Source organism: Planococcus citri, chromosome 1, assembly GCF_950023065.1.
Source record: "Planococcus citri chromosome 1, ihPlaCitr1.1, whole genome shotgun sequence".
Taxonomy (NCBI): domain Eukaryota; kingdom Metazoa; phylum Arthropoda; class Insecta; order Hemiptera; family Pseudococcidae; genus Planococcus; species Planococcus citri.
In genome coordinates this window covers 43,261,239-43,285,443 of record NC_088677.1, presented here as the reverse complement: position 1 = coordinate 43,285,443, position 24,205 = coordinate 43,261,239, and the positions used below count along the sequence as shown (strand labels likewise).

General features: G+C 34.0%; 1 protein-coding gene across 4 annotated transcripts in view; it reads left to right on the top strand.

Annotated features, from left to right (window-relative positions):
• Positions 1-24,205, top strand: part of cut (homeobox protein, cut) — a 90,529-nt gene that overhangs the window by 29,126 nt on the left and 37,198 nt on the right. For all 4 annotated transcript variants that reach the window (XM_065345138.1, XM_065345137.1, XM_065345140.1 and 1 more), the window contains exon 3: positions 11,584-11,739. In XM_065345138.1, coding sequence (XP_065201210.1) covers positions 11,584-11,739 — 156 coding nt within the window. The remainder of the gene's footprint in view (positions 1-11,583; positions 11,740-24,205) is intronic.

The window sequence follows — 24,205 nt, the reverse complement described above, 5'->3', positions numbered from 1 at the left end:
TGATGAGATTTTTTGGTTCAAAACAAAATAGCGATTACTTTACTAAAATCTATTATAGGTATCGGTAATTTGTAGAATTTCAGAATTGCACCTTAACTTTACGCTCAATTAGTCTAAATCTTCCTTCCAGCTTTGTTCATTGGCTATTTACCAAAATATTTAAACGATGTGCTTATGAACCTATACTTTGAAAGAAATGCCACTTATTCCATGAATTATCTTATCATATTATGAGAATAACGTCAACACATATGTGCATTCCATATGCTTATTAGATATGTTTTCCAAGACTATACAGCAGCAGATTCTAAACAGGCTTATTCATGAGCATATTTCATCTCGACGCATAGTCCGTACATCTACTAGCTTGTAGAAGGAAGAAAGAGGAAGAGAAAAGGCTCGGAGAAAACAATCATCGAGCGACATACGCGACATTATCACTGAGAAAACAAACGGCGCGACGTGAGTGTTAAAAAAAATCCTACTTGGCGCCATAGGCGTCTAAATACGAGGTATTGACGGAATATAAAACCATAGAAGAAGCAACCGTCGCGTACCCTAGAAGCGAAGAATAACAAAGAATGACGATACGATAGGATACAATACGATACGCTATCGAGAAGTTATTAGCGAGAGGCGGAGTCGATCAGTCCGAGTGGAAGCGGCAGTCGAGGTGGGACGTACCAAGGTGGAATACACTTTTCTCTCTATGGCTGATAGATTTTTTTCCCAACTCGTTAGGATATAAAACCTGCACTCGTGTTAAAAGTTGGCGAATGGCGATACCGCCCAAAAACACTATTTTAACTCCGAATATTATACGAGTAAAGTATATGTATAGCATAGCGATGTTATCTAAGGGGTCTGTTTTATATAACTAAAAATCTTATAAATTTATAAGTACCAAGCATTGAGCTCAGTGTTTCCAACAGTTGCATCTTCGCATGGTAGTTAAGTATACCTATCTGATGAATAAAACTGGTTCGGTCCATTTGTATAAAAATAACGCAGCAGTGCACATTGACATAGAATAACCATAGGTAATAAGTATGAAAACCGTTTTGGATGGAAAATTAATTTTTACAACCAAGTTTTCATCATTATTCATTAATGACGCAAAAAAAAATATTGAATCGTTTATTGCGAATGCTAGACATGTTGACATTTTTCATACACACTGAATTGAAAAGATCTTTTTCTTCTTTCAGCGCAGCAGACAGGAGACTATGTGTTTTGTCGTTAAAATAGCGCACGCGACCACGTGCATCTTTCGTATATTATATGTTCTACGAATAGTACTTGTGTACTGGTGGTGGTGGTAGTACTGATGACTGCCATAAGACAGCAGGCTTTTTCATTTATTAAATTGTCAACAGCGAATAGCACGTATTTGATGCAGGGTTTTGTTTAGTAATCAGAGGTCTCAATTGTTGGTACGTCACTGATCAAAAACATCAGTTAAAACAATAAAAAATTATAATGAAGGCTTTTTCCCTACATGAGCGATGAATACCACAAATTTCAAGTAAGTAAGTACATCGCCAATGCTGCATGTGGGAGAATTAGAAGGCTAAAGAATGTCGCGCTTGACAGCTTTTTTAATTTGAATAAAGGCTAAATTTTATAGTTTATCAACTTTTGACAGCAATTTTGCATTTTATGATCATGATTACGTATGTATTATTATTATATTATATGCTACCTTTTAATGTAGGTTTTGCAAATTGTATTTGTAATTATTGTAATTCATCCAGACATCATTGAAATAGCTGTGTAGATAACTATGTGGTCTGTGATTGAGTTGGGCTCGGATCAGTGCCATCGATTTGAGGTGGAGGCAGTGGGACAATTTTCCTCAGGCCCGCTTTTTCAAAAAAAGTTTGATAATTTCATTCTTGGAAGAGAAAATGCAATAATGGTATAATTTTTGATAATAAAGGTTAAATGAAAAAATTATTTTTAAACAGAAAATGAAAATGTAATTTTGTTTTAGAATGGAGTATAGATAGTTAGATATATGCTAACTTTATGTTTGGAAAGAAAATACTAACTTCATTTTGAAAAGAAAATGCAACTGTCATTTTCGAAGAAAAATAAATAAAAACATACCTATAGGTAGGTATAATATGGTTTCAATTTTTGAAGAATTGACAACTATCTTTAAAAGGAGAGTGGAAACTCCGTCAAACAGAAGTTCCTAAATTTTGCTTTTTAAAAAAACCCTCCAACCATTAGAGAAAAAAACTTTCCAAAAATTGTTTTGCACAAAACAAATTTGTTTTCAAGCTCAAATTTAAAAAAATAAAAAATAAAACTTGGGTTTTCATTTTTTAAAGGAAATTTGTTAGTTGAGATAACTTCTCTTTAGAAGAAATTTATCAGAATTAACTTCTCTATTAATAAAATTAAACTTATTTTTTGAAAATTAAATCATATTTTTTCAGGCGTGGGGGGGGGATTCTTTGTATATGAATAAAACTTGTGAAAAAACTCTATTTTGTGAACAACTCATTTTTGACTTCAATTTTTGAAGAAAAAGATATTTACTAGCTTTAGTGGGGGGAGGGGATGTGGAAAATTTTCTGTAAGTCTTACATATACTTACCATGTCTAGTTGGTTGTCATGGACCCAAGAACTGCTATCAAATGGTCGCCATTCATATACTTAATTAAATAAACTGAAAAATGTCCATTCAGCTTCCTGAACTAACTATTTTATTAATTCTTTTCTGATTATGCTTGTATACTTCATGGTAGGTAGGAATGATTCATTGAGAATGTTGAGTATAAGTAATTATAAATTCAACTTATAACTTCTGTGGATTTTGCATTTTTGATTTTCTCAAGACTAGTACAGATCATCAAACTGGTTAAAATGCTAGGTGTACACATATTTTAATGTCTGCCAGACTTCCATACACTCTATAAGACGTTATGAACAAGGTAATTAATTAATGCTAACATAAGCTTATAAGTTATCTTTGTACGTTGATCCCACAATAATTACTGGAGTTGAATGAGAAAAAAAATATATGCATAGGTAGATCTGTATTGCGGAATAGTTTGTGTGATGAAGGAAAAATGCAAAATCAAAACGAAAAAATTGATGTTACCTACCTACCTACCTCTCTACCAATCAAAGTGAAATCAATTTCAACTTCTACTTGAATCCAAATTCCATGTTCACGTGCACTGGAGCCAAAATGAAAGTACAGAAAATAAAACTAGAGCTTGCTTTTTAAAAACTAGTCTTTAAGCTAGAATTTCTAGAAAAGTATACCTAGGTACTAAGTTTGAAATTGAAATTTTATGACTAGTTGGAAAATTAAGTTTGGATTGAAAAAAAAACTTATTCAAAAGGAAATCACCTAAACACATCCACTAAATGTAGGTGGGTAATTATTATTCTAATTCAGTGCCAAGCATAAGTAGGTATGTTATGCTTTTCAGAACAAAAAAAAAATGAAAAAACAGCTTTCAACTTCGAAAAATTTCAACTTTTACCTGCCTATACTTTTATTATTTACCAATTGCAAGTACCTAAAAGAGGGTATAATCAAATCAAATTTATTGAAAGAATTATGGGGAATTCTTTGGAAAAAAGTAAACACAGGAGCAAAACCACTTGGGAAATTAAATGCCCCTTCTGCTAAAATAATGAATTCATAAGAAGAGTTCAACAAATGCGTGATATCGTATGAGATGGATGTTGTACCTAAGTAGCTATACCTACACATATGTAGGTATTGTAGGTAACACCCACACCCTCTTTTCAAGGACCTATTTCTACTTCTATGTTCACAAAATGAAGCAACACTTCAAATATTTTATTAAAAAGGCACAAATCGCTAATATCATTGTCGGAGTATCTAACAGCAGATAGATACAATAATTTGGTTATCACTGCAGACACGAGGAACATAGATAAAAAAATTCAAATAAAAAAAATACGTTCTTGTATTATCTGTGTATTAATATCAATCACTTCCTGTTGAATGGATATCATCAAATAATTTCTATAATATCACTACCTACATTCAAAACAGAGGAAATAGATATATTGCTTTATAGAAATGATACTACATTATTGTAATTACATACATATGTACTTACATGTATAAGTGGGTATATGTATTATGTCTGTGTAGACATGAGGAGTGGAGGATAGAGGATTGAAACTGAAAGAGGGTTATCTGAAGAGGCGAGAACTGAGAGAAACCATTTTTTTGAGACATGAAAAACTGAAAAAAAAAAAGTTTAAAAAAACATCAGGAGTTTTTCTCTGTTTGGTGATAGGCATACTTTCAACCCCATGGGTTCAAAATGATAATCAACTTGTAGGTAAATTGGGAGGGGGTGTATTTTCTGTTGGCTTGTAGGTAGGTTCCAAAATAGAAATTGAATTCACACATATCATAAGATTTCAGTTTTTTGAGATAAGCTCAAAAACTACGCAATTCTAGAAAAAAAAATAACGACATTGTAACAATTATTGGAAGTTTAGTTCTCTACAACTTTGCACATGTGTAATTTTTCCGTAGAAGCAATAAAAACGTACCTACCACTAAACTAATTTCTGAAGTAAGTACTAGGTATTAAAAAATCGTGCTTAGCTGTTTTTGGATTCGCAAAGTACCCTTTCTTGGTTCGCTGTTTGTTGAGGTCTTTACTGCTCTAGACGTGGAAAATGCCTATGTACTAGATTTTCTGTCTCTGAAAGTCTGGATTCAAAGCTTAATTATGTTGCATAATGTACCCATGAAAAAAAATAGATGTTGAAGTTAGTTTAGTGGGAGGGTTACCTGAAATTACTAGAACATTTTTGCGATCTGAAATTTGCAAAAGTAAAGTGCATAAAGGTATTATAAAGATAGGTACCTATGTACTTCTTGTATCATCGATTCGCCAAGTGTAACACGCGATAATTTCATATCAAAGGGCGATATAACGACGCGACGTAGACAGGTTAGACACGCGAATTCATTTTTTTCTTATACATATCTATCTACCTATTCGAATTCAATTAGCTCGCGAGACAGAGAAACAAGAAGGTATCTGATTTCATAAACAAAAGAATCAGTCGATTCATCGTTTATATCTGTGTAAATACACATAGATTTGAAAAAAAAAATAGTTCAAACATTATCGTGTAAATAGTATAAATTATAGGAAGCTACACGTGTATCGTGATATGTATACCTAAAAGGATTAAGATTGCAATTACGCTAGTATAAGTAATCGATAATCTGAAACCAGCGAGGCGAGGCGCACCTCATTATCAGTTTATTGATGTGCGAAATTGCGAATAATATCAAACTGTCGGCGATTTTGATTGGCATTGCCGATGTACTCGTGCGAATATGCTTACGTATAGGTAGGTATAAAAAAAATGTCGAATGCATTGATAAGCGATATTCTGATTTACATTGCTGTAAGTAGATATAGTGAACTGTGCTCGCAATCGGTAAAAGAATTTCCATGCGACGATTTCCGGTTAATCATAAGTTCAGTGCACGGTAGACTGGCCGATTCTACGGATTTTGTTACTATAAAAGGATAAGAAGGTACATTGAACGTCTGCCCGCGGTTGAGAGAGAAAAATACGAAATGCTGAGTAGTACATTTTCAACTCATATAGCTACGAGTTTCTGTCGTAGACATTTTCCTAGACGACGACGACGACGACTCAGACTCATCAGAGGTATGCTAATATGAAACGTAGGTTTGATGTACGTAGACATAAGTAGGTACATAGAATAGGTAAGTATAGATATAAAATGCATTGAATACCATAATATGAAAACCATAGCCGAAAATTTCTCGAGGGAAAATTTCGCCTAGACGTTCGTAGATGGCGCTAGTGATTACGAAAAACCGCAAAATATAAAAGGGGTAAGATTTTCTCTCTTTTCTGCCAACACGTATTGAAACATCTAATTACTAGTCAAAGGGTTGAAATAAGTATAAGAGGGTTTAACTTGGCTGCTTTGTAATTCCGATTCCCTTTTTCGCCTTGTGTTTCCCTCTTCACCCTCAACGTATTCGTCTATAAATGGTAGGGGGTGGGCGGCATATTTCGGATCATTTGACGTCGGATCAAACTTATCTCTTAAAGTATTTTCTCTCTTTTGCAAAATCTGCCTTTAATGCCAATGTGACGTTGCGCTACCACCATTTTTGCAATCCTTTCGTACTCCCCATCCCCATTCCCCTGTCGTGTATACGTTTTACTTTTCTACCAACCCTAAAATGCCGATGGCGAAATAATTCGTTGAAACGTTTCAAAGTAAAATCAATTCCTCGTAATCATATCTTCTAGGCATACGGTATAACCCTTTCGTTTCGTTTTCATGCCATTGCTGCTTATACGTGTAGTGTTTTTTTCTCCGTTTTTTTTTTCATTTTTTTTTGCGGTTTTTCTCGTTGATGAATTTTGTCGATAATGAAACAGATGCTTGCAGGGCAATAGTTTTCTTTCCTTTTTTTCAGTTGTCTCGACTTTTTTCATTTTTTTTTTATGAGAAGGATAAAACTCCTCCCTCTTGTGTCATTTTTTCTTACGTAGATATTCGAAGCATCGTCGTAAATACGAGCGAAATAGGAAACTTTGATCGTATTGCTTGATAAAGCGATTTTACCTTCCCCACTTCCTCTATACACTATATGAATTTGCGCTTTGTAGTCAGTAGACGAGAGATAAGAAAAGAATTTGTTAATTAGCCAGCAAGATACTATAGGTATAGGCTACCTTTTCATATGTGTATGGTATTCGGTAGGTGTACAAGCAGATAAATTCGTCTTCTGTTAACTATACCTAGTACCTACCTACCATTAAGAAATAATAGGTAAAACACATCATTTAGTATGTTTGGCAAATTGCATTACGTTACAGTATAGGATATACTATAATTAACAAAATAAAAATCATCGGTTTAATTATTATTTAATTTAGCGTTTGGTTCATTTACCATAACTTTTTCGTTGTGCTCTAATTCGAATTTATATGCGCGGTTTATTTCCAAAACTTATACATGCATAGATACGCCTTATGTAATAAGAAAGTGTGTAAAATTTTATACATTTGGTTTAATAATACACACACACACACACACACACACGTATAGGTAGGTATATTTAGGTAGAATAATTCGCTGCGTAAGCATATTACAGTAGGTAGATCTCGTACAGGAAAATGTAAGAATGGCGCGAAAAGAAGAGGAAAAAAATTATACAACGTTATTCTCTCGGGTGATATAGGTATATAAGCTTGGACAAATTGTTCGCATTAAATCGTGTGTTTCGATAAATTTAGTTTTAAAAATAGAACTGCCGAGTGTTAATTTAAACGTCATTCGAGTGAAAAATAGGAGACACTTAATTTCGGGGTTTTACAAGTTTATCAGAATTTTTTTAAAGCGTATTGTATTAAGCTGTTGGCGAAAATGACAACATTAGGCGAACGAATATAGTTATTCGTATAATAAAAACTATATATACGAGAATATTAATGAAAACTCGCTCGATGGGAAGAAAAACATGGTAAAAAAAAATAGAGGAGAGAGTAAGTTTTTAAAAAATACGAAATAAGTCATAACTCGCGGTATGGCGGTGGTGGTAATGAAGAAGAAGAGCAAAAAAATAAAAATAAAATAAGGGTAAGTCGACGGCCGATATAAAGATGTTTTAGTTCGTTATGGAAGTTTTCTTACTTAAAACTGAAAGAAAAAACTAATATAAATAGCATCATATATCAATTCGCAAATACATTATTATAAGTTTTTCGTATATAAGCAAGAGGCGAGCTTTACCCTCAGAATTACCTAAGCTTATTTCCCAGCAGTATTATTCCCCTTGAACTCTTTCACCCCCTCCCTGTAACATCCAATTTTTCGCCTTCGTTCAACCCCCATTCATCAGCGTTTATTCCTATCTGCATATAAGGACAAAAGATAGGGGTGAGCCTTTATAATCTGTTCCTGTTATTCGACGGCACCGTAACACGAATCTGTTTTCCGCATCTTCTTCTTTGCCACCACGTTCGCTTCTTCTGTCTTTATCCAATCCAACTTCTCGGCGCGCAGTCTTTAAACTTCTTATATATATATATAGGAACTCCTTCAATAACTTTGAATATTTCATAATTTCTGTTACCGTGTGATTTATAAATCCATTATGAAGAGCATTTTTGGTATACGTTCTTCTTATTTTCATCTTTGTCTGTCTGCTTCTATCTGTTCTTTTTTTTTTTTTTTTTTCTTTAGAACGAGCGTTATTTTTTATGATTTTTGATGCTAGGCGAAACTGCGAAATTTTATTATTCGACATATGCAAGGTTGATATATATATCGTGGAAAATTTTATCGTAAATTTGAAAGCATGTCAAATTAATTTCGAATACCCACGTGTATGGGGTTGGTAGGTGGTAGGTGTTGGTGTATGTCATATATGATTCCCTGAAGCTTGTTTTTCGGAGATTGTTATAGTAGATATATTATTAAGTATTACGAGTACGTTGTTGAAAAATCAAATTTTCAAAGTGAAATATGCATTAGTCAGCACTTCAGTTGAATATACCTAAGTATTTGTAATTTTTTTCTCAAATTTTGAGATTATTTTCGTCTATATGAAAAGCAAAAGCAATTACCTACTCATCAACTTTAACAGTTGTAGGTACTTTCGCAGCGTGAAAAATGTAGGAGTGAAAAAGGTAAAGAGCGCCGGATAAAGGATGGAATTATGAGATTTCGCCTCATATAAATTTATTAAAAGACCTAATCAACCCGAAAAGTTTTTTCGAGTTTCAAAATTTTTGTGCTGTAAAGTATGGCTGAAATTGATGAGGCAAACGTGTACATGGATACTCAAATATCTAAGGCAAAAAATGTTACCCTACTCTTCCCTCCACCTCTAAGTACATATAGAAAATCATTTCGTAAAAAAATGATTAGATAAATTACGATTTTTTGTTCCGTTTTTCAGGACGTCAAAGTTTAACACTATCTAGATAAGTCATTTCTTTCTTGATGAAGAAACATTTTCAAAATTTGTTCTTCTGCTTATATTTTTTGTATGTACTTACATCAAAATTTTGAAATTTTGAGGTACGAGTAAAAACGTGATAAATTTCCTAAAACATGAAAATTGTTAAATTCACTTCAATCATTTCTCCTTTGTTATTTCTGTTTATTTTGCTCTACATTCAAGTTGTATTGCTCTAAATTTTCAATATCTCAGTCGTCACTCTTGAAGGTATTGGGATGTTTTTCGATAATTTTCCTGTTTTTCTCTCTGTACAATTGATTTTCTAAAGTACATATTTGGAAAAATTTGAAAAACGGTTCCATAGTAAAATTGTTTCGAGACAAAAAATTCGGAAAAAATGAAAAAAAAAATGCAGGAAATATGGGCAGAAAACATTTTTTTAAATTTTGAAACGCTATTCATGGTTGATTAGGTAGCATTCTATTTTGCTACGAAATCTTCCTTTAGGGGAGAGGAAGTGAAGCATAATACCTACCTACTAGCTACAATATGAAAGTTGAAATTGAATGAAAAAATATAGGTATATGGTATAGGTAATTCTGATTTGGAAATTTCCCACTTTCAGCTCATTCTCTTTTTTGAGTAGAAAAAGTTATCTGGCTCTTCTTTTCCATTTTTAAGTTAATGGTTCTGGAAAGGCTCGGCTATCAGCATACAGTATAGTGTGACAAAAGGGAATTAACTCCCTTCCCCCTTCCGGCTCTTAACCCCCATTCAAGCCAATTCCATAGAAACAAGCGTACGAATTTTCTTGGAAAAAGGTACACAATAAATCCCGCATATATCGATAATTTGTCGCGAATGGTTTAAACAAACGAGCGTAGTAGGTATTAATATTCAAAATGCTAGTATCGTCGACGTATAAATTGGTTAATTAGAATTAACTAAACATAGAGTCTCTGGTTAATCGACTAAGTGGCGCGAAGTTTAGTCGCACTCGCAGTCGCAGGTTTATCTCTTGTACAAATCTTTGAACTGCGGGTATGCTGATTATTGATACCGGTATCACGTATAAATTTCGCGGTGATATTTCCTCAAAAACTTATTTGTTTCACACTTAAGAATTGAGTGTCTATACGTATATGCACGTATAAGAGCGTTTAATTAATTATCTTAATAGCATTCCGTTAAATAGTAATTAAAATTAATGACGATTCTTGCGTTTTGTCGCGAGAGCGTGTATTTTTTTTTTTGTCAACTTGATTCTTTGAGAACCCCTCCAGTTTCGTTAATGTACGCTCGAAATGAGTTATTGTTATCACGTAACGTGTATAGGCATAAATCTTGATGGGACAAAGGGACGAATTTTTCCAAGAGGATACATTCTAAGGGACATATCTGGGGATGGGGTTAATGAATATTGAGTACCGATATGAAAAATAGCGAGGGTGAATGGAGATATTGTATTGTTTTTTATTTTGCATGTACCGTCCTCGTCGTCGTCGTCGTCGTCACCGTCACCGTCGTCGTGTGTAGTGTATGTATATGTGTGCATGAGATGGGGTTAGGGTTGGTATGGTTTAGTAGTTGGTTTGTTATAGGACCTGAGAACAACAAAATGCTTGATAACAGATAACACAGATCACGTCATCCTTGTTTTCCGCTTTCGTTTGATCCGGCTTTTAATGGATTTTCGGAATTAAGAGCTGTAATATAGAGCATCATAAATTATGCACTTCTGCTGGATTAAAAATTATTGCAAAAAAATTATCAATAACTTTCGCGGTTTTTTTTCACTATTCCACCGCAGTTGCTGTACCATAAATGATTTTTTTTCACCACGTATACAAATAAAATAGTCACCTGTACTTCAAAAAAAAAAAAAAGATATGAAAGAACTTTTGTGGGGTGTTTTTCTATTTACTCGCGGTCGAAATCCACTATAGCCAGAGAATTGATTTATAGTCGAATTATAAATTAAATGATTGTCACGTGAAAAGAATTCTCGCCGGATTGATATTATTCACGAATGTCGAGAACGCTATACATACTCGTATACGTAGAGGCTAGAGAAATACACGCGCTAATAACCGGATGCCAGGATTTAAGTCCAGTTCAATTTGTATCGAGATACCAAATGGCAGCAGACCTAGCATAGATTCCGAATAGAAATAATTTAGTGGATCGCTTCCTGTCTTTTATAGCGGGTCTATTAGCTCGTTTTTTTTTTGTTTTTTTTTAGCATTTATTAGAATATTTTACACTTGAATCGGTTTCATGGCATCTTTTTAACTTGACGATCTAATCATTATTATTCAATTGTACCATTCCCAGGTGATAATTGTTAGAAATAGATATCCTAGGTACTTACTCATCTTATTTTTCAAGCATCCTGTGTTCGAAGGAAAAGAAATACGTTTTTTTCTTCAAGCACCTGTCTAGGTATATACATGCATATTGCATACGTATACGTATGAAATAATCCTGGTCCCCCTAGGGTCTTTCTTCACTTACCATACTTTTATTTTCAACCATTCGTTAAAATATATCTTTGTACACACATCGCTAATAATTTCTGTATTTTTTTCTGTTATTTTCCAGAGAGCTACTTTAGCTGAAAAAGAAGTTTCGGCGCTGAAGGAACAATTGGCAAATACTAATCAGCCCCACTCGGATACTCAAAAGGTATCCGGTAACTCCGATGATCTCACTTCCCATAGACCTACGTTAGATGAATTATCCGCCAAAGATAAAGAGGTACGTAAGATTTTAAATGATTTAACGAGTATTTACTGTGGTATTGGGCGAGAAAGAGGACATTTCGCGCTGGTGGTCTGCCATGCAAGAGCATGGTAATCATGCCAAATAATCTGCGTTTTTGCGATTTTGTATACTTACCTAATTTTTTGCAACGCGTCGTTACCTTTTTACTTTCTGAACAGTGCGAAGCGATATATGTACCTATAGGGAAGGTATTTTAATCAGTAAATTCTGAGATTTTGAGATTTTGATGGAATTATAAGTAGGTATGTTTTGAGACTAAACAATTAAACATTTTCAGCAGGGTCGTTGTGATCCGGATCTTTACGTGATCCGGATCATGATCCGAATCACATTTGAGTGATCTGTATCCGTGATCCGGATCATTTTCTGCAGTAGGAATCGTGATCCGTGATCCGGATCATTATATCACAACGATTCGTGATCTATGATCCGATTCAAAATTTTCCGCGGATCATTTTTTCACGGATCATTTTTTTTCACCAGTAATGCTGCATTGCTGCATGGTTTTGCTTTGAAAATTCGATTTTATCAAAAATTAATGGAGTTGAACTCAATTTAATGATAACGAATAATTGGTTTTTCGCTAGGATGCTTAGTTTTTAATTTTTTGACAAAAAACTAAAACTTTTTGAAATTATTTTTTGGAAAATTTGCAAACTGTGTTTCATAAAAATCGATCTGGAGGCGAAAGGAAGCGTCCTATGAAAAAATTACGTATGACCACAATTGTAGAGAATTAAATTTCCAATCGACGTAATGTCATTAGTTTTTTTCTAGGATGCTTAGTTTTTGATTTATTGACAAAAAACTAAAACGTTTTGAAATGTGAAAATTCCATCTTTCAATTTCTGAAATTTGCAAGATGAGACTGACTTTTTCCACCCCTGTATAATGTGTTATTGCAATTTTTTGAAAATAGAATGGAGACTACTTTGTTTTTCACGTTTTTGTTCAATCTTTAATAAAAAAACAATTTAGTACCTTATAATACAATTTCCTTGAAATGATCCGAAAAATGATCCGTAAAACTTGATCCGGATCATTTTTTTCTGGAGTTATTCGTGATTCGTGATCCGGATCACAATTTCCCGGGAGATCTTTGATCCGTGATCCGGATCACAAATTTCTGAATGATTCGTGATCCGTGATTCGGATCAAATTTTCGTGATCCGCAACAACCCTGATTTTCAGACTATTTCGAGCAAGATGTTCTGTGTGCGTGTATGTGCTCCAAAGTTTGTGTCAACGATAAAAAGCGACCTAATTGAGATATCGTGCCAACAATTTCGAGCCAAGTGAGATTGCATTCAAGGATGATCCTGGAAAAATTTCAGCTAGATAGGTGCAATAGAAAAAATTTTATGAGCACTTTAATGCGCTAAGATAGGTTACTAGAAAGATATCGAATCAGAGTTATTGAGACTCGAGAATTTGTGTTCAATATTTGATTGTTGAACTTGATGAACTATCAAAGTCTTTTTTGCTAAAAGTAAAGCTCAAGCAGAACCATCGCCACAACAGAAATATATGTACCCACTTGTTAAGACACTGTAATCAACACATCAGGTATGAGTAGAATAAATCATAGCAAAGTAGGTACTTACCTATTTAATGTAGTACGAGCAAAATTAAAAAAATGCATAAAGAAGAAAGTTTTATGAAATAAGAAATGAAATACATCGAATTACACGAAGTTTCCATATAACTTCTTCAATCCGCACACACCTTGTATGTACATGTACTTCCATAATCAATTTTTCATCGTCTTTCACGCCATTACATCCTTCTTTACCATCTTCAATCGTTTACATAACCAGAACATGATATATTTCACATTCACGCATCAACACCACGACTATGTGATTACAATACATGCGAATTCGATAATATTAACATTGCACTCGTTTCCTTAAAACCACTACACGTACATTTTCGTAGACTTCCTGTGGAAGACACTTTACTCAACAAGTTCGTACTTATTATACCTACACATGATTGAAATACACCTAGCATATCTCATAAATACCTAACTACATACATATAAGATACTTACCACCTACCTACCTAGGTATTATTGTTACCTACGAGTACATGAATATTTTCATATTTTAAATCAAAAACTTTCAAAATCAAATTTTTCAATTGCCAATTGTGTGGAATATAGTGAAAGGGGTGGTGGGTGTAATGAGCACAATACTGTCAGTTGTTGTAGAGGTTAGGTAGGTAAACATACGTACTTCGTTGAAATCAATTATTTTTCTTTATTGCATACTTATTTTAATTGAAACTATAATTTTTCTCTGAATACGTACTTTTTCAAACGAATGAATTCTTTTATACCTATAACTATTATGTATACGTATTACCTACGTATTCTTACATTCTTTCTATTTGAAATACCTACTCTCTTGGTGCTAAAACTCATTTGACATTGACTGAAATGCGAATGCATTCCTAGCATTCTAATTAGTGATAACGTAAGCCAAGAATTCAGAGATAATGGAAGAGTTAAATGAAGCGATGGTAGGTAAATTTTTTATCTACAAAATGCAATAATGATTACGTTTCATTTTCGATGGACAATTGTTCATCTTCTTCATTGCTTGTGGATACGTATCTAAATATACAGGGTGACCAACAAGTAGTTTGTTAAAGTAGAAAAATGCTTGTCAAAAATTCCCTAATTAACTTATCCAAAAAATCCAAATTGCTATGTCACTCTTGGTCCATTACCTACTGTTCAAACACCTGGGTCATTCCATGTCAACTCAACCAAAAAAAGGCGATTTTGAAAGTCATGTCTTTCGATTTCGCTCAAATTTTTTTTACAATATCTACCCACCCAGTAAGTAAGAAAGCCGCAATCAGTTTGGTTCCAGCTCCCTCAGGGGGCGGGTGAGGGGGCTTCCATTATTTTTGCATTGTCTCGAGGTACTCAACTTCAGCAGCCCATTCCTCCAAAACTATGATATTTTGATCAAAACTGATTTCACAGTTCAAAAGGGCATTGAATTTTGAACTTTTTAAGCATTTTGAAATTTTCAAAAGTTGAAAGTTGAACTTTCAATCCATTTAAAATTTTGAAAAAATTTCCGTAGATGTACATTTTGATACTTTTTCGAAATATTTAGGTTTCGAGATGGGACTTGTAGACGGAGAGGGAGCACCCCCACCCCAAATTTGGGAAAAACTCTTCAAAAAAAAATCTGGGGCATGTGATACATCGAATTGTATGTTTTTGGCGACGCTGAACACGAATATGACGTCAGATTTGTGATTGGACCCCATCCGCGGCCCCCGGCACCTCCCAAAAGGGGGTAAAAGTTCAAAAAAGCGTTTTGTTCGTGTGACACATGGAATAGTATGTTTTTAGTGACGCTGAACACGAATATGAAGTCAGATTTGTGATTGGACCCCATCCACGGCCCCCAACAATTTTTTTAGACTTTTACCTATTGGGGGAGGTTCTGGGGGCCATGGATAGAGTCGATTCGAAAAACTAAGGCAATATTCGTGTTCAGGGATATCGAAAACATACTATTACATGTGTCACACGAATTTAAGCATTTTTTGGGGGGTTACCCCCTTTGGGGAGGTGCTGGGGGCTGTGGACGGGTCCAATAAAAAACCGGACGTCATATTCGTGTTCAGCGTCACCAAAAACATTACATTCCATGTGTCACACGACCAAAACGCTTTTTTGAACTTTTACCCCCTTTTGGGAGGTGTCGGGGGCCGTGGATGGGGTTCTATCAGAAATCTGACGTCATATTCGTGTCCAGCGTTACCAAAAACATAGAATTCGATATATCACATGCCCCATATTTTCCTTTGAAAGTTTTGCCCAAAAATTGGGGGTGGAGGTGCTCCCCCTCCATCTACGAGTCCCATCTCGAAACCTAAATATTTCGAAAAAGTATCAAAATGTACATCAATGGAAATTTTTTTCAAAATTTTAAATGGTAGCTCCCTCTTACAGCGCCATTTTAAAATTTGAACTTTCAATTTGAAAGTTCAACTTTCAAATTGAAAGTTCAACTTTCAACTTTTGAAAATTTCAAAATACTTAAAAAGTTCAAAATTTAATGCCCTTTTGAACTGTGAAATCAGTTTTGATCAAAGTATCATAGTTTTGGAGGAATGAACTGCTGAAGTTGAGTACCTCGAGACAATGTGAAAATAATGGAAGCCCCCTCACCCGCCCCCTGAGGGGGCTGGGACCAAACTGATTGCGGCTTTCTTACTTACTGGGTGGGTAGATATTGTGAAAAAAATTTGAGCAAAATCGAAGGACATGACCCAAAAACGTTGGTTGAGTTGACATGGAATGACCCACCTACCATCTTAAAAAATTGCTGTTTTAAAATTTATAGTGAGACAATGATTTACCTACTCATTAATTCAAACATTATTGAAATCCAAATTATTGCCCCTTCAAATTTCAAGTTAGGCAAAAAGTTTATATGAGGTTTTTTGTGTATTTCGTCAACTTCTACCAGCTCCATGGACAGACTACTCCTGAAATATTTTATTATTTTGAAATTTCCCAAAATTTGCTATAGGTATTATCAAGGTTTTAAGTTGGCAGCACAACGTTTCCAAAACAAGCCTTGCTTCGGAGAAACCAAATATGTTGCTTGTGTAGCTCCTAAACTTACTGCATGTATGCAACCCTCCGAGCCTCTCACTGTGCATATCACTCTTCAAAATGAAAATGCCAATTTTTACCTCAACAGTATATCGTTTCAAGTATTCTGGAAGTGAGAGGAAGACCCATCTTCATACAAGGTGCTCAGAAATTGAGTGCCTCACAGCAAGTTTTTTGCTGAAGAATGGTGCAGTTGGCAACATGGAATAGGCCCCCTTTTAGGAGCACTAACACACCAATTCTCAAAGGTTGTTTTTTTTCTTCAAATTCTTCAATTTTTCCAGTTTTTACGACAATTTTTCAATATTTTTGACATTTTCTAAGCCCTGCGTATGACCAATCATGAGTACCAGTACTACGCATCCACTGTGGCAAAATTAATAGGTATTAATTTCAACACAAAAATTATGTTTTGGAGGTGCTTTATTATATTTCTGGGCATGCTATACGTATACAGTCAACTACCTACCTATTTAACAATTTAACTTACGACATTAGGCGGTGGGAAATTTTCAGCAAAGTAACATACAAAAAATCATATAAGGAAATGCCAAAACCTTAAACTTGACACAAGTGAAATCAGTAAACTTCACATTTTACAAAAGCAAAGCAAAATGAAGTGTTGAAAACACGACAGTCAAATGACATTTTTGTTTCAATCGGTCTCAAGTGTAGGGAAATTTGCGTCCCTTGCAAACTGATCATCTATACTTGGCTCAACGTAAAGTAAAGCAAAGTTTACATAAAAATAGATATTATTGAGAAAGAAAAATAAAAAATCTACATTTTTGAACACTGTATGAGATGGCGCACACGTTAGTGTACGTATAATTAAAATGTGCGATAAGTGATAAATTTACGTATGTTACTTTGACAGCAATATAAATGTGTATATCTGAGCTAAGAATTTTCGTGAGTACATCTCGAGAAATGCTAACCATTATTCAAAATTTACATGTATACTAATAAACGATAAAATAAAATCTGTCGGTTTTATACGGAGCGCGGTAATGAAATAATATTGTATGTAGATATATAGAAACGACACATTAACGACGAACGGCTAAATTTAATTCTTAAATCTCGCCAGTTTCGTGCCAAACAGAAAAAATCTATTAGCGAGTTCACCCCACACCCATATCCTAAAATAAACATTACCGCGATCATTTTTTGAAAATTAACAATTACAATGATTACACGTAGTGGATATTTGTCTTCTTCTAGTATTCATCATACACAAATACCACAGTGGGTACCTACACAACTAGATAATTTACACAAAGTAATATCAACCTCGAATGCTGCGACATACCCTCTACTTACATAAGACAAAATGTATAGGTACTCTTGTTTTTTCAGCACCATTTCCAATTAGCTCCTTATGCACTAATAACAATCGAGTAGATCTAGATACTATACATTTTCTGGCACCAGTTCCTCGTATGTATACCTAGTTTTCTTTTTTTTAAACAGAAGCAACTCCAAAAAAAGGTCCTATACATTTCACTGTGAAGATCTGCATTATCATTAATTAATAATACCGAAAATTCGCTAAAAATCATTAGGTAGGTACCTATCTTCTTATAGATCTTTGATGGTTGAGTATTTACTTTGCCTTGAAAATAGCAAAATTGATTTGGTGTATGAAAATTTCCAAATTTTGTAAATACAGTGGGAAGGGGCGTGTAAAAAGTGTATTTTTTCGAGAGAAATAGAGAGGCGGTAAAATTTGAGAAACAATACCATAATGTAAGTAATGTGCTTTGAATCCTACAAACTTCTTAAAATAGTTTTGCAAAAGTTGTGAAATTTGATTTTTTTTGTTTTTTTGTTTTCTGATTTTTTCTAATTAAGACTAGAAAATTAAAAAAAATCAGCTTCATTAGATGAAAAAGCAAGCATGATATCTAATTTGTGGAAATATTTTTCTAAAAAAAATGGAACCTCTTCCGGTGTTGTAGGATTGGAAAAAGAAGAGGAGAGAGTAGTATCAGAGGGTCGTATAATTTACACTGAGCCATGATAAAGGTACCTACTTACTTGGCATACCTTAACCTTTTCGTAACATTGCTTTCACGATTTTAGAAAAATCGCCAGTATCATAGCAACTACTTACTCACCACAAATTATAGGTAGTTATAGGAAGCCGAAGGTACTCACTTAGTATGGTATCTCGAAAGATATTCGCAAGCTTGTAAAAATTACATGAAATCTAGCCGTTGCTTTAGTGAAATGATTTAGTTTCGTAAAGATGTCTTTCAACGAGCGCTAAATATCCATCAATCTTGCCCGGTTCAACGTGGTACTCGTTTCTGGCTTCAGTTTAAAAAACTCGAGTCAAATTGCTTACGTTGCACGTTACGTACGGTATCTGATTCAGATGGCGATGGACTCTTCTTCAGTTGTTGCGGTAATATTTAAACAACTGAACTAAAAATGATATAAGTTTAGAAGGCGTAGGGAATAAATTATACCCGGCTGCGATTTTTTTTTCGGCGCGAGAATAATTTGTAATTCGTGTTATAATTATGGTCGTAAAAAAAATAAAAAGTTGGAAGGCGTTTACGACTGATGTATTATAGGAAGAGGGAAGTTAGTCGGTGTTAATGTAAAATGATGAAATATCGACTACATTCGTTGTTTACGACTTTTGTCACCGATGCTGTCTTTTTTGGTTTTTACGAATGGCTAAAAATATCAATCGGATATACTCGTGATACGTAATTGCATTTTAGGACAACTTTACGATGTATAGGTAGGTAGGTAGGTAGATAGGTGGGTCTAGGTAGGTTTGACCAGTAATAGCTTGTGCGTTTTTTGTATCAACTCCTTCTGAGATGACGCCAGAAAAGAAGTCATTTTATGATGGAAAATTATCTCAACATCAAAGCTACAGTATGTAGGTAAAACTATTCAAAGTGTAATTTTGTCAATTTGCAATCGTCATATGATACTTACACTTAGGTACAAAGTATCATTAATTATACCTATAGATATATTTTTTGAGTAAAATATAATAATAATTTCACTTTTTTCATTTAAACATTGGTATAGGCTGGTAGGTATACCTTGCTACTTATGTCTAGTACAGTTTATCCTTGAGAGTTTGCTGTGCTTGGTAGAGAGTGAAAAAAATAGGAAAGAAAACATGTTGCGATAAAGTTCGAACCATAACTCACAGAGTAAAGAAATCGAGGAAACATTATCTTCGGTTCAATGCGCTTCTTTAAACGATAGTATTAATTTCCGGACAAATGCGATATTTGCAGATGTACTTTGAAACGATATAGCTCTCTAATGGAAACTGTCAAATACAGGTACCTTTAAGTAATTGGTTTATTATGCAGGTTTATACCCACCTTCCTACTGTGTCTTCCTAAAAAATAAATAATTAACACATTTTTCGTAGGTACCTAATGTTTAATTAGAGCCTGAAGAGTTTGATTTTTTTTCTCCTGCTAGAGTTGTATACCTATACCTATCTACATATGTATTTGTAATATTCCACCTATACAGTGTAGATATTTCACTTCTTAAGCTTTCTGGTAAATACATATATCGTAGGTACAGTATACTGACGGTAAATAGTATTCGAGGATGTACTTAGATATCTACTTACAGTTAAATACGATGATGAGGCGACAATACCCGATGACTATACGTACAATAAGATAAATATATAATTTATTCTTTTATAACGCCTAATAAAACCATACTCGAAGTAATTCATTTCATAGGCGCCATCAACCCTTGGTAGTTGAACCTTATACGTTAGATGAGCGTCTGCCTGTAGGTAAACTTGAGAATACTGTATATATTCTGCAGGTGTGTCGTGTATGCAATGTTCGTACGATACTTACGTATTTCGTAGGCGGTTATTCGTTATTCATGAATTATTATAAAGCTAAAGTCTCATCTCAAACAAATACTTACCTACTGCTTGTGCTGTGTGAGAGTTTGTCGCATTCACGAGTAGGTACTTCTATGTACGTAGGTACATATAAGTAAAAACGAGCATCTTTACGTTGGCATCTACCTATCCCATATAAATATCAACAACCTTTTAAAAATGATCTAAGATCTTGCTGTGATTGATTCAATAAAACTTTCAGAAATTGCGGAAATAAGTATAGATATCTTACAAAACGCATAGAATAAAAGTCCCGACGAAATTATACTAACTATAGCATCCTACGTGCAAATATTATATTCACGCGGACTATAGCAAGAGAAAAAGAAAGAGAAAAAAAATAGTAATCAGACTGAATTACACGATAACTACGGCAGGTTATAGCTTCTTGTATTTATCGCTATTATTAATGGCAATAATAATTCAAAAAACGTAGCAATAAAAAAAGTTCTAGCGAACGGAAGCTAGATAGGTTAAGTAAACTCATGTGGGCAGGTACGTTATGGTTACTTCTATTTATCCTTTATTGCCAACATAACATCCAATAAAATATCTTAACCGTAAAAATATTTAATGGTATTGTTGTGTACAAGCGTAAAGACGGATACCAAAATTGCCATTTATTGAGGAAACACAGTATTTCTATTAGAGTTTTCAATATTTCGATTGTTTTCGGTATGCGTAGTTACTCGTATTTTTCCCAACCATCATTTTCTAGAATAAATTATTACATTTACTTCAGTATACCTACGTACCAATGGTGATGACAAGTAAGTGTCAGCGTATGTCATTTTTTCACATCGGTTATTTGAATACGTGTGCACTTTATATAGGAAGTAATACCTATGTCCATTATGGAGTCTTTCTTGGCCAGAAAATATGTCAAAAAATAAAGAATTTTGTGAAATTGAAATGTTCTGAAAATCCGAGTTTATTAGAGAACGATGGCAGGTAAGGTATTTGGCAGGATATGGTACCTCCTCCATTTTCGTTAGAAATCAATTGGAAACGATAAGCAGTGCTTTAGGAGAAGCGAACATCGGTTGTATATTATAAGGAAATAACAATTTGGAATTTCTGATTTTTGTGGATTTGAAACTTTGAAAAGATCATTTAGCAGTTTTTTCGTCTATAGTTTTAAATTTTTCCAATTGAAAATAATATTAAGTATAATTTTTTCAAAGTTGAACCATTTTCCATAAATTGATAGAAAAAAATTTCAGTTGGTAAGTAGGTATACCTTTACCTACTTAGAAAAAAAATCATTGATTTCTAAGGCTATAGGTGGACACTTAACTCTCATTGGCGGTTTTTTTTTCGTATCACGGTTTTGAGAAAAATGACTTGGGTAGGTATTGTTTACATCTTTACAAATACGAATATCTCAAAACTCAAAAATGATTAACTTCTGAAAAAAAGATCACAGTAAATTCGTGAAAGTGATCCATCGCATGAAATTTTGTCTGACAGGGCACGTGGCTAAGATTTTTTCAAAGGCATCCACAAAACGAACGACTGCCTCCTTCACCTCATCACTTGTCAACACCACTGGTAATTCTTCAAGTCCAAATTCAGCCGCATTTCAGAATCAGCCTGTATTTTCAAAGATTATGCGTGGTGCAAACAAAAATCTTTTTAAAAGTTGTATGTATATGCAATCAGCATTTTCCTCGCACTATCCTCCTGTATTATTATCTATGCAAAAAATCCCTTCCCGCCCAAAAGGTAAATTTCAACTACCCACCCCTTCCTCCTAGAGAAGTTTCTTCGTCACGGTTGAATCGGCTCACGTTTTTGAACTTTATTTTGACGAAATGATATAACTTCAATTCGCAATTTTTTTAAAACAAAAAAAGAAATAGTCAATTGGGTATATTCATCATTATAGGGTACTGATCTTACATGAAGATGTTGAGTGTTGATGGGTATAAAGATTACTAAAATGACTCCGTAAGACCATCTATGCATAAGACCAGTGACAAAGCTTTAAAAAATGTATCCCAGGAAGTTTTTGTTCCAGCGCCTTTTCTCTGAGAGTTTTGCTGATTTCAAATTTCACGGGGAAAGATGGCTGGCTGCACTGCTCTAATAGGTAATATGTTTTAAAAGTTGAAATATGATCTAAATTCATGTGACCAATCGTACTTGATATTCTGAATTTTAGAATTCTGCTTGATAAGTATTAAAATAGGTAGGTACATATTAATCGATTTTGATTTTTGTGATGGGCATTTGACGTTTCCAAACTGAATTCACAGACTTATCTGCAAAAGTGAAGTTATAACTGATTGGAAAACTGGCGATACAGATTATTATTTTCAATTTTTTTAAAAAATGTAAGTACGTACATAGGTACCTATTATGGCTCATTTCTTCACGTAGGTATATTTTAACAATATGCATGTATCATCTGGTGATACAGATCAAAACTGCACGAATTTGTACATATGTATGTCTACCTATGCATACCTACTGTGTAGGTCTAGGTACATAATTTCTAGATTACAGTAGGTACTTCTTTCTTATCGCAAATACAGGAACGCTTTCATCATTGAAATTTAATACGATTTTATCGCGACAATATAGTGTCGTAGCGGTACAAATGCATGGCGTATCTTTTGGTGCGCAAGAGACTGGTGAAATCCGCTAGAAAAAAAGAAAAAAAAACAAAATATCATAGTGGGTCTTTTTAATTAAGAAAAACTGGCGGCTGAGGAATCAACAGCAATCAGCAAATTGTTAACATTTTGTCTGCGCGGGAAAAGGCGGAAAACAGGAAAAATGTATCTAAGACGAGTGTTTTATTTGTAAATTAAAATATAATTTCATAGTTTTATAGCGTCAGTGTCATGTGTTAAACGCAAAGAAATAACTAATGCGATACATTTACGTGAAAGTGTAACAAAGTCGTGAGAGAGTTCAGTGCTGAAGTTAAAATAAAGTGAATAATGGATTGGCGTGTTTTTTTCCTTCATTTTCCCGTATTGTCCCCTTGCGGTGAAAAGATCGGTCATTGTTTACCCGTTGTGTGTCTTACATTCGTAGCTGGAGTGATGAAGATCTAATTTATGAATAGAATTATTTTTTTTACAAACTGTATTCTTTATACATAACATACATATTTTCATACGGATATAAGATGACGCGGTATTTATAAATTTATGTTAGAAAGTAACGGATTTTAATTTCGCTCTGTGGTTTATTTTTAGTCAAGTATTTGAAGTGTTATCACTAATGGATTGAATAATGTTTTGTTGGCTCCTTTACCGACTTTTCTGACTTGTTTTTTATTCTGAATTTTTCAAGAATAGGAAAAGGAACTTTTGTTCGTGGAGTGATTTGATGAAAAAGAGACGCAGACGTGGGGCTCGGTAGTTTTTCTGTGGAGATCAATTAGCTTAGATCAAGGCATCCATTTATACCTATACCTACTACTGATTTACCAAAAAATCATCAGTGCCTCGAGATGAGTATTAAATTTAATGGATGATTCTTCTCAGCATTTTAAAGATTTAATAAGCAAAATTCATCGATTTTTTTTTCATAAGTTGAGTTATTAGATATATGAAATGATGATAACTTATTAGTAAGTATACGTAGGAGGAGGAAAAGGCTGCCGAAGACATTAACTTTTCGAAGCGTACTCTTTGACATAGCTTTTATTAAAAACAAACGTCGAAATTGTGATTAACATTCAAAGGCGTTCATTCGCGAAATGTTGTAGTTTAAATTTTAACGATTCTATTAATATTAATTTGCGAAATTAATGAAGTCAGCAGCTTTTTCCGAGTGTGACGCATTATGGTGAATTTTGGGAAAATACGAAACGCGAACGCGACTAATTCGTAAAGTTCATTTTTGCGAGTTATATATACTTTAAA